The sequence below is a fragment of the Pholis gunnellus genome, assembly GCF_910591455.1.
Source record: "Pholis gunnellus genome assembly, chromosome: 6".
In the NCBI taxonomy this organism is placed as follows: Eukaryota; Metazoa; Chordata; class Actinopteri; order Perciformes; family Pholidae; genus Pholis; species Pholis gunnellus.
The window spans coordinates 17,211,148-17,223,291 of record NC_136532.1 but is presented as its reverse complement, the minus strand read 5'-3'; the positions used below and the strand labels follow the sequence as shown (position 1 = coordinate 17,223,291).

The 12,144-nt window shown below is 41.6% G+C and overlaps 1 protein-coding gene across 1 annotated transcript; it reads right to left on the bottom strand.

Annotated features, from left to right (window-relative positions):
* Nucleotides 1-2,416: 2,416 nt before the first annotated feature.
* unm_hu7912 (un-named hu7912) lies at nt 2,417-5,626 on the bottom strand (the record flags this gene model as incomplete). The annotated part of the gene is made up of 1 exon (XM_079161610.1): nt 2,417-5,626. The coding sequence occupies one exon, from the start codon at nt 5,624-5,626 to the stop codon at nt 2,417-2,419; it is 3,210 nt and encodes a 1,069-aa protein (XP_079017736.1).
* Between the last annotated feature and the right edge of the window lie 6,518 nt (nt 5,627-12,144).

The window sequence follows — 12,144 nt, the reverse complement described above, 5'->3', positions numbered from 1 at the left end:
ATAACAGAGGATAAACAATTTTGATTTAGATATTTCTAAGGGAATGTTTTCCAATAACGACAGCATTATGCAGTTATAAGGGATATTGATTAAAACTGAATAAATACACATACTGAGCCAGTAAATAGTTTGGTTACAGCTACACTTACATGCACTGACGTACATATATGGATGGACATGATCTAGGTTTAGTGCTGCTCAAATGGGGGTGAAGAAAATCTAATACATGTATTCTTCCACTAGGTGGTGGTCTAATAACAAAGAAGAAGGACACCTCAGGAAAATCTTTGAGTCAACAACCTATTAGAGTAACTCAAATCAGACATGGTATACCACATTAGTATATTAAAAAAAAATATATATCACCAAGCATCAGCCAATTTCAAACTCAAGTCATAATATATATATGACAAACACCAAGTCTTCATCATTTACTCATGTAAATGTACTTTGTTTGCCTAGTGCTATTGTTTGCCTAGTGCTATTTATCAAGAAATCATGACCTTGTTACTCAAGATAATCCACAGACATTGTTGAGAGCAGTTTCATAGGAACTATGGCTGAAAGAAAATAGTTCCTACATGAAACAGCTCACAAGGTCTGTGGATTACCTTGATTAACCGGGTCATGATTTCTGTTAAAAGCGACATTGCTGTTGAGTTTTTCCCAAAACGTTTTTTTGCACCACAAGCCTAGTGCCATGTAGTCCCATTATATTGGAGAGAAGGAGGACATCTCTATGGCTATCTCTAAAACTAGGCAACTCACACCAAAACAATCTAGATTTGGGGTTTAACTATCCCTTAACAGCAAGGGATTTTTTCATATTGTTTTTCTTGTGTGAATACTCCTGCATGTGTGTCATAACACCATATGAAAACTTAAGCATAGCTGCAGAAGGAAAGGGACAGACGGCTGATGTCTTCAGACATGCTGATCAATGTGTATATCAATCTAATTGATGGGGACCTTCTTATTTTACCCTGCAATTGCCTAATAAGGAGTACCCTAGAAGATAAATACAAAGTCACAAAGTCACTTGTTAAATTCCATTTATTCTATATTTATATATGGGTTATAAACATCACAAAATAGAAAGTTAAGGAAGGTCTCTCACAAAGATATTTAATCAAGTAAAAGAGCAACCTTAGATTAGTCAACGATGGCAATAGAAGCAGGCATATCATCACATCTGGGTTCAGTGCTGCAGCTGTGTTAGGAACATTCTTATTTTATCATTTATGTTTTAGTGCAAACAAGGTCTTTGCAGCTCTTGGCTCCAGGGAATTATTCAATATTAATAATAAAATAGGATTTTACAATATAGATATTAAGGTTGCTCTTTTATTGCATATTGTTGAAGAACATACTGTGGTATTAGTTACAATAAGGACGGAAGGTCATGATGTTCAAATGATCTAATATTCAATATATATATACCTCTTACATGTCTAAGCATCAAATGGTACCTCATTAACATAAATATAATTATAAGCAATATCCATATTAAAATACCTGAATATAAACAACATGCTTTGAGCAAAATAATTGTTCATTTACAATGGTAGTTCAAACAACCTAAGTCAAGAACTGTCAAGCCTTTAGAAATAGCTAAACCTATACATTGCTTTGTGTCAAATGCATTTTTTTTCCCGACTGAAGGCCACTTCCAAACAAAGCAATATATACAAGAATGACATCAAGTCTTATCACAAGATGAAATAAGCTCCAACTAAAATTCTTAATCAAGTGGGAAACAAATAGGTGGCATGATTGTACTTCTTTGTCTATCAAACAATAGTTAACATGGCAAATCAAAACGTACCCACACAACTAATATACTTAGGAAATAATACTTAAGTACAAATAAACAGCTGTAATATCACAACCACTGTAACAAGTTATAATATAAATTTCTGATAGAACAATTTTGGGGAAATCAAAAATGGATAAATGTTACAATATGAGACCTGGCTGTGCCTACTATTATGTGGTGGCAATGCGATGTTTATTTCATAAATATTGTGTGCTTCATACACTGCAGAAACTGCACGGATCATACATGTTCACATCTTAAACACCTGGGTAACTTGTGAGTAGTCTACATGCAGGCTATTAACTCTTCTGAGTGCAACAGGATCAAAACAAGCCAAAAACAACATAGGGCATCCTTAAAAGTGTGAGTATATACTGTATGTGTGTTTGTCTTTGTATGTGTGTGTGTGTGTGTGTGTGTGTGTGTGTGTGTGTGTTTGTGACAACAGAGAGAAATAAGAGAAAGATAGAGAGACAGTAGGAGAGATTGGTCACAGATATACACAGATTTCCATATCAATGTTCAATTTGTAACATCATGTATTTACAGTCTGTACATTTTGTGTAGGTGACATCATTATCATAACTATTTAGTGCTGTCCTATATAATATCATCCAAGAGATGAGGGGTACCAACCCAGTCCAGTGTTCTTGGCTCGGACGCAGCCATGATCATGCACATAAACTGCTTCCCTGTTCTCCTATCGATTGGGTAAATTGTAGTTGGAGTGAACCTTTTGTTGCTCTCCACAAACTCACACAGCTGATTATAGATTTTGGGATACTCGTGACGAAGGAAGACTCCCCTGGTCCTGAGCTCACGCTGGATATTGACAAAGCACACCTCTCTGGCTTTCCTGCCCTCCTCTCCCTCCTTGTCAATGTCCGGTGTGCCTGGAGGCGGAGTGAGGATGAGAGTTTCCATTTCACTCTCCTTCCTGAGTACCTTTTTGTCAGGGCTTGAGGAGGCCAAGGACACCTTTGCATATTTTCGAACTGTTGGTGCCGGGACCCTTGGTGAAGGTCTGTTAGGCACTAGTTCACCCACAGCTACGGATACATTCAGAAGGAAACATTCATTGGGGTCATACTCGTTACCTGCCTGCTGCAGTTCCTTGCAGTATTCGCCTAGGTTGTCCTTGAAGCCATCCAGCTCTCTGAGAGATAGGTATGTGGGAGACATGAGGAGGCTCTCGAGTCCAACTTGGAGGAAGTTGTCAGCTGTCTCTGGATTAGCAAAACCCAGAAAGAGAACGCCTCTCCCTCTGGAGAGATAGCCAGCTTTTGCAACGCGAGAGAAGGCTTTGTGGATCCCTGTATTCTCTCTGCAGAACTTAAGAGTGTGTCGACACACGCTGTTCACACGGCCGTACAGACAGCTCTCTTTATGGATCTCCCAGTCATCCCTGCGACAGTTTCGTGAGCAGTAAAAGGTGTAGCAACTGTGACATGATTTGAAGTACAAGCAGGCGTTGAACATACTCTCAATCCGGTTGCACTTCTTGTTAGCGCACACCATAGTGTCGTCCTCATCTGTGCTGTGGTCTGGAGAACATTCTTCTGCACTCCTTTGTAAAGCATCACACCCACTATCAGGGTCTTTGATTGTGTCAGGGCTGGATTTAGATGAGGGGAGCTGTGTGTTCAGGGGTCCTATGTTTTCCAGTCCAGAAGATCCTCTGTCTTTGTTGTCATCTTCAGTAATTAAATGCTTCAGCTGGTCTAGAAGGTCCACGCTTGACTTTCTGCTATTTGGTGGTTTGTAATCAACGACCAAATCAGCTAAGAGTTCGTCAAGTTGCTCTAGACTCTGCTGGAGGGAGAAGTTGTTGTGTTTCCTCTCTTTGGTTATGTCCTGTGTATTTTGTGGCTGCTTGTGATGCATTACTCTTGGAGATGGTATCTTTTCACCGTCTGACGTATCCCAGCTGACTGAATGCACATCACGCCGCTTGCTGTTGCCTGCACATAAGTCATTATCTGTTATGGTGATCTCAGGAGTTACATACCAGTGCCCACTCTTGGTATTCCTCCATGGATTGCTTGAGCCCCTCTCTAACGAGCTTTCAGAGAGCGAAAGGGCGGCATAGCGTCTTGGTGAACTTGAGAGGTTAAGTATAACAGGTTGACTCTGTATGTCAGAGGATGCTGCATGCTTTGCTTGGTGAAACAGGTTCTCATAGCTTCGACCACGAGGCACCGATTGCTCTCTTTCCTGCCGTGGATATAGAATATTGTCCCAAGACTTGGAGTGGTTTCTGACCTCTGCTCCTAATCTACTTGTCTCCACAGAGCTGTTAGTAAACCACGGGGGTATACTGGGGTCTTGCCTTACTCTTGGTGGTGTGTGCTGAGAGGACTGGTTGGAGTATCCAGATATACTCGAGCGATACCAGTCATCTGAAAAGGCCTGCGACATTCGAGGGCGTCGGCGACCCTCCGTATGGTATGGCCTGGATGGAAAGTACTGCTCCTCAGGAGAGCATGGTTTGGAATAAAACAACCTTGGGTTACTCATATAGTATGGATTGGACCGGTTGTCCTCTCCATAGTAAGATCTAGACAGTGGAGTTTGAGAAAAGTATGATCCTGCCTCACTGGTGGAGTAAGGCCTACTATATACAGAGTCTGCTGGCTCTCTGTTGGAAAAGTTTTCAGGGTAATACGACCTGACAGGAAGGGTGTGCACCCATCGAGTCCTCGGATCATACTGACTAGTCATTGTACTACCGTGGCTGGTTAGACTGGACCGGTCATCCTGAAAGTATGCTCTAGAATAGGGATGGACTTGATACCGAACTGGGTCCTCTGTATAGAAAAACTTGGTTGGTATGTTAGGATTTGAGTAAGCTCTTTGTTCTTGACTCAGATATGGTGGTGTTGGTGAAGGCATTCTGTGCATGTCTAGATGCTGGTATGAGATAGGAGACATGCTGGTGGTATAGTGGTATCCTTGTCTAAAATCTCCACTGTAGCATTCACTCGGAGTGGGCGTTGGTGAGGACACAATCTGTCGAGGTACATACAAACCTCTACTGCTACTGGCCTGGGAGTATCGCTGCCAAAGATGCTCAGTTCGTGCATTGGGAACCTGCCTAGATGTGTGCTGCAGTACAGCAGCATCTGGTTTAATGTCAACACGGCACCTGACATGAGGGGTCATGGCTGGTTTATCTGGTTTACCCTCCTCAAAACAGTCTGAGACATAGAGGGGGGTCTGAGGCTGCAGTTTGATAGGATGCACCTCGTTCAAAAAAGCCTTGTTTGAGGAGTAGGATTCTCTATGTGTTTCAGGAGTCCTGAAGGTATCTGACGCAGCCTGAGGTGCATCCCTCCCCTTCCTGGCTCCTGGAGGGGACACTGAGATGGGCACAGGGGTGAGGGTGGACTTAATCCTTGGAGCGCTTCTAGATCTTGTTCTCTTTTTAGAGTCTGACCATGTAAGATGGCTGGTTTTATCCTGGGTGGTGTGCTGCTGGAACTGTCTGGTGTTGAACAGATCGGGAGACGAAAAGCGAAGGTGCCCCGGTTGATCTAGTCCATTCCACATGAGATCTTTGTTTATTGTCTGATGCTCAGCCCTCTTGTAAGGGTACTCCATTGAGGCAGATAGGGACTGCGGGTCATCCAGTGACTCCATGAAGTCAAAGCTACGGCAGTGTCTTTTGTTGATGATTTCTGGTTTGTCTATCATTTTCGAGTCACATTGCCGGGAGGAGTGGAGAGAAATCGAGTGGTTGCTGATGGGATTTAGAGTAAAGTCCCGATATAGTGTTGATGCCAGTATATCAGGAGGATGCGTTCGTGTCATCTTAAAGGTACTTCAATGCTCTCCATTCGGTGTGATTCAAGATCAACACAGCCTGAGGAAAGAAAGAGAGAGAAGAAAACAAATACCCTTCAATGCAATTTAAATGTACAGTGAGTTGTTTACGGCAATAGTTAGATCAGCATATGTTTGATTAGTCTGTGAAACAAATCTAGACAGACTTTTTAATATGTTTTATTAAAAAGCATCTAAAAAGCTTAATCAGTGAAGTGCATCTGTACAACACTGTGATGATGATAGTATATATTTAACAGATGTAGTAGATCATTTGCCAACCAAGTTCATCTCATGAGATAATTTAACATATTTGAGGCTTTGACCTTTAATTAGACTGGAGACACTGTACGCTAAAATGAACTATTCACATTATCCTGCACTGCTAACTTGAAGGTTTCTTAATTAAAAGAAAATGCAAAACATAACTTATATGACATAATACCACATTTTTGGTCAAATTGTTTGGTTGGTATATTAATCATTAAACATGTTAGTGGACAATAATATTAAAGCTTTTTAAACCAATTTCTAATGAAAATATGATCTGAGATCTTTCATCTTACTGCATAATTGCAGCATATCATGGTTTACCTTTAAATCCTGTGACCTATATTAGACAGTTCAAAATGTAAAAGTAGCTGCCCTTGTTTTAAAAAGATTTTAAAACGCAATGCAACAAAGCATTTCTGTTTTCTACTGTTTGAATAATTTACATCTTATAAATTAATAATATACAGAAAACTGCTGTGAATCACTGCTTAAAGATCCAGAGTATTCTTTTAAGGGCTTTAAATATTTTCATGGACAAAATTATTCAACAATGGATTTACATGTGATGGGCTTCCTTGTTGGCACCGACCCACAAGCTAATGCTGAGTTACCATCTGTTCATCGTGATGAGAGAGGACTGACCAGCCATCCCCCTGTCATGTCTCCACAACACACCTAAATATCAAGTCCTTTCACACATGACCAACCGTGACAGACAAACCAACAATTTGTATTGTTTGCTTTGCCTCGTTCCTTAGATGTTTTTGTTTCAAATACATATTATAAGATACCGGCGTGTATTTTGCTGCTCCTAATAAAAATAAACACAGCAGCTAGTTGTATGCGAAGGTTCATTTCATTTCAAAAGACTGTTTTTAGACATGCATGAATGAATGTCAATAGGTGAAAACATTGCAAATGAAAACCAGATCACAGATCAGTTGTCAAGATGGATCACCTAAATATAATCAATTTGATTGACTTTTCTTTAGATTTACCATGCATTTTGTCCCATTTCATAAAGTAGTAGTAAATACTTTAGAAGTCATCGTTTAGTGCCCGTGTTTCAGCTGCACAAGTAATTCAAGATCTCAATTTTACTTGCTAAATCCAACAATTGTAGCACAATCTATTCAGGAATTAAATTGTAGTTCAAGAGCAAATTTCCCCATCTTTTCAAATCCTGTAAAAAAAATATTTTTCCCAAAAGTCTGCTGTTCTTAAAAACAGAGGCAGACATCAGCTGTTATATCATTTTATCATTAGACACTTTTATCCAAAGCAACTTACAATTCAGATTCTATCACAATTCTACACCGTAGGAAGGGCTACAGGAGCCATTTTGGGGGTTAAGTGTCTTGGTCAAGGACATATCAACATGCAACATGGAACTGAGTCGGGGATCGAACCGCCGATCTATGATTGAAGGACAGCCCTGATATCCACTTCGCCAGAGTCGCTGTTAGGATTAATGGTCACTATTTATAATTAATGGCCGAAATCATTATATAATCATAATCATTATATAAATACCAACTGTGATACATTTTGTGTCAGTTGTGCCAAAATTGCAGGAATAAATTCCTTATTAATATTCCATCAGTGAAGAATATGTAAATGATGATTGTATGGGTGCTGAAGTTTATACTATATGCCACTAAATGGGGAAAAGGTTCCATAAATCAATCTTACTTTCTTACCATCATCTTCCTATAAGGTATAAATGAATGAGGTGAGGTGTCAGCAAAATGGCAAGGACCTTGTACAATCTATTACACATACAAATATGCCCAATAAGGTGCAGGATGTGAAGGCTGAACATTCAGGGAGAAGTTCACTTCCACAATCTATCTGTCCTCAAATAGCTATAGCTTTAATACATCTGTGGATATGAACAATAGCTCCCCGTCACATTAACTCCAATGATGTTGCTAAAGGAGATGCGAATGTGTTTGCAAGATACTGTAAAAATAGTCCTGCAAAGCAGCTGTACAAGTCCCAATAGCAATGCAACAAAATGCCTAAGAGATTAATATAATAACAGAATCAATTAAGTAGGTCTACGTCACTGTTGACATCACTACTGACCCCCCCAGACACACTTTTAAGTCCCTGTGGAAATCAAGTGAAGTGTTAATATGTTAATGATCTAGGACTGAAGATGAGACAAAATAGCTCATTTGTGTTAAATTAGAGGACAGGATGAGAAGCTTCGACAAACTAAATGCATGTATTCCTTCCTCTACTTATCCTCATGGTCTAAGGATGTTCTTGCATAAAGGGACGACACTTTCCTGCTCAAGTATAAAACCGCATGCCACACACTGTCTCCATGGCTACAGCACACAGCAAAGAAACCATCCAACACTGCTGGAGTTGCACACTCAGGGCACAATTTCAGTCTGAAAAAAAAAATGGACTCCCATTCACTATGAATTGCTTTAACATTGTCTGTGTGGGCAACATCCACCTGTGACACACAAGTGCAACTTTATATTGACCTTATATCAAAGGATACACCAATAATATTGCTATAATAGCTTAGAGCCAAAGGCTGTGTTTTCCTGTGCCTGCTTATCATTTCCGTCGCATGAGGTTATGGTTATACGTGAAGTTTTATATTAATTCATATGCATTAGCTTGGCAGTTTGTAATTTTACTAAAAACTTCGACTGTATTCTGCCAATTTCGCTATTTCTCACACAATAACAAATCTGATGCCGATTCGCCTGAAACCTCCCCGTGGGGCCATACCGAGGCGCATTGAGCCTTGAAGCGTTACCAAATACTTGCTCTAACGCACTTCGACACCCTTATTATTGTGGTGCTGCGGCACGAACGGCCCTCCATCCTCTTGTGGCTGACCTACTGCCTTTGAGCCGGGAATGACATAATTTGCAGATAATCAACAAACAAAAAAAAGCAACGGGTTCGAACCAGGACATAGCCCGCCGGGAAAGGGGGGATGACTTTGGCTAAGTTTGGAAATGAACGATTGCGCGAGTGAATGAGGGGCCTTACCGTCTCGCCATTGAGTAGATCGTATGCGGTGAACATGGTGAAGCCTGTGCAGCCTGTTCTCCGCGCGGCGCAGCCTCAGCCCTGCCGTAAGCCTCCCGGAGCCGAGTACTCGTCCTTCATGCTGCCTTACATGTTGTATACTTCACCCAGCGATGCTCTCAGAGTCGCTTATGGCGTTGTGCGTGTGTGTGTTTGTGTGTGATGGAGGGGAAAGAGGAGGTGTGTCTGAGCCTACGCTTGTGCGCGTGCCTCTGGAGGCGTGGTTGTGCGTGTTTTTATGGGGAGGGAGGGAGGAGAGGATGGGGGTGTTGGAAGAAGCAAGGGGTGGGTGATCAGTCTTCGGAACAGCAATGCGGTCTCTCCGTTCATCTCGGAACATGGAGCCCGGAGGACTACTGCATGGGCATTTCCGGGGGAACTGCTGTTTGTTTGTGTCCTCCCGCAATGTAAGGTGCTTCGTAATCAGCTCTCTTCATCGCGAGGCAAAGCGATTCTGACATTTACATTTTTAGAAAGTTACTCTTGGATGGTCACTTCTGATCTTCCTCCTACACTGTTGCACATGCATTATACATGGAGATGTCTTGTGCCAGTATAGTGTAATTTTGTTGCCTTGATGGATGATCGATGTCTCATGTAAGGCTGCGGATTGTTTTCATAATTTATTATACTCCACTTATTTTCTTAAGTAATTGATTAGCCTGTTAGGTCTATAAAATGTCAGAACATTTCTATAAGGGCTAAGGGTAAGGGTTATAATTCTCCATAGTTTAAGGTGGCATCTACAAATAGGCCTACCTTGTTTTATTCGACCAAGAGCCCAAAACCAAAAACACCTTGACACCGAACATCTCAGAAAATGTCCTCTTCTACTCCGTGGAAATCAAATCTTCCTTGACACAACATCATTTTGATACAACACATCATCTTTGTTGTTTGCAAAATTTGCAAGATTCAAAATCATTTACATTATGCCTTCCTTAGCTTGCCCTGTGCCACACACATCTGCCCCCAAAGTCTCACCCCGCCACAGCCTTGTGCATTGTCTGAATTGATGATGGGGACAGCTGGCTGTGAGCCCCAGCTGGGAGCACGTGACTGCCGCTGGAAAACTGCTTATTGAAGCATTCTCACAGAAGATACAATTCACTACAGACAAACTCTGCTGATGGGGCTGAAGATCGCAACGATATTTAGCTGTGACAGGGCTCATTTTGTTACAGGAAACACATTTTTACATTGCTTGCGCACAGTAGATAATCACCAAGTTTTTTATTTATACTTTTCCTGCATGCATCCTGCTTATAAAACACCATAGCTAACCGAGACTCCATCTGTGATATACCACGTGTATGATTCAGAATGACAGAACAGTGGATCTCACATTGTGCGGCATCCAACATCACTGAGAGTGGGATCTATCTGAGCATGTGTGACTCACCCTCTCAAACACAGTGCATTGGCATCAGTTTGTGTCAGCTGTTGGTTAGCAGGCATAAGTGTCTGTCAGCTGGCTGCTAGCAGGTGTCTTAGGCACCTTGTAGGCTCTGTGGAGAGGAAATCAATGGCTCTCTGTTGATTAGAGGCCCCTCTGACAGGGATCAATCAGGCTTATACCGCCACAAAGTAACAACATTAAAGCAGAACCCTGCTTCACTCCGGCTCCACTGCTCCGACAAGCTTTCATGCTGCTCTGACATATCAGCCATAATGAGCCATAAGGAAGAATCTGGACATTCTGCTTTGTTGTCGTTCCGCGCTCATGCTGACACAGTAAACAACCTTCAGTTCTCCAGCTGCCTCCAATCAACTCTATGTAACATTAAGTTACTCTCTACAAACTTTCTCTTTGGATTTTTGTGTTGTCATTAGAGGGAATTACATAAGAGATGCAGGGATGCACATCCAGCCAAACCCCACTGCTCACAAAGTCCAGCCCAAAATAGCCAGTGTGGCAGGCTAATACAAAGCAACTCTCAGCTTGGGTTATTGTGGACTGTAATGACATGCCAGAGGAAACAAGGAAAACACATTAGATAGCAATGTTAAGGCAAACACATTTTTGCTGGACTGTTTCACAAGGAATCCCCAGGGCAGGTAGGAATTTTGTGTACGGTCCCTGCAGTGGTTAATATTTCACGAAGCTAGAATTAGACCTCTTAGATAGACACATATCAGAATGACAGGGGTTCCTTTAGATCTTACGGGACCTTTACATGCCTTGTATAAAATATGTAGATACCCTGATTCAGTGGACTCAGATGAGTGAAATGCAGCAGCTGTGAATTTGAAGATTCTGGGGAGATGCACCCAGTCTACCCTTAATCCCGAATCAACCCTGATTAAATTCTCAACAAATTAATCCACTCAATCCTCTCTTCCCAACTTTTTTCGCCCCAGACACGATTTACAGTTGTGGCAGCCATACAGCACATGCCACTCGGACCACGTGTTTCTGTGAGGATTTAGATGCGGCGAAGTGAAGTATTTGGATGCTCTCTTGGCTCAACCGAAGAATCCACGTTGGCGTATAGCTTTGATTCCTGGTGGATCAGACTAGATTATATTCAGCGGATTTTTAGGCCTTTCTAGAGTGCACTTGAGTTAGAGACACTCTTACTAGTGTGCTCGTGTAGCTGTTACTACATGTTGTAAAGGAAGCAAATGTTTGCAAGAAATCACTGCTTGAAGAAACCTTGACTAAACGGGATGCTCTTGAGACTTGAAGAATAGAATAGAATAGAATAACCATTTCAATGTCATTTCTCATGCTTAATCAGCAAATTATGTTTACTTTGGCTGCGCACAAAAAGGACATTCAAATCCACTGCAAGTAACACTCATAAACAAACTGATGTACAAGCCAAATCATTTGGGAGCGGTATCCATGGTAACCCACACTGAGTAGGAGCAAAAGAGACTGAATTGATTTCAAAGGGAATGAAGTAATGTGCTGATGGGAGTCTTCCATGGAGACCATAAAAATGTACGTCACGAGGATGAAGGGAGATGAAAATTGCTTGTAAACCTTCACCAATCTGCAAATACACCGCAGGAGGGTGTGAGCAGTGCAGTTTCACAACGATGCACGTTCGGTGGAAACACGCAGTGTCGATATCTCTGCTGGCCGAGATCGTCTCCAGCAGAGATTGACAATTTAAAGTTAGCATAAGGTATACCATAAGGAGGCCCCCTGTGGCAGCCCCACGGTA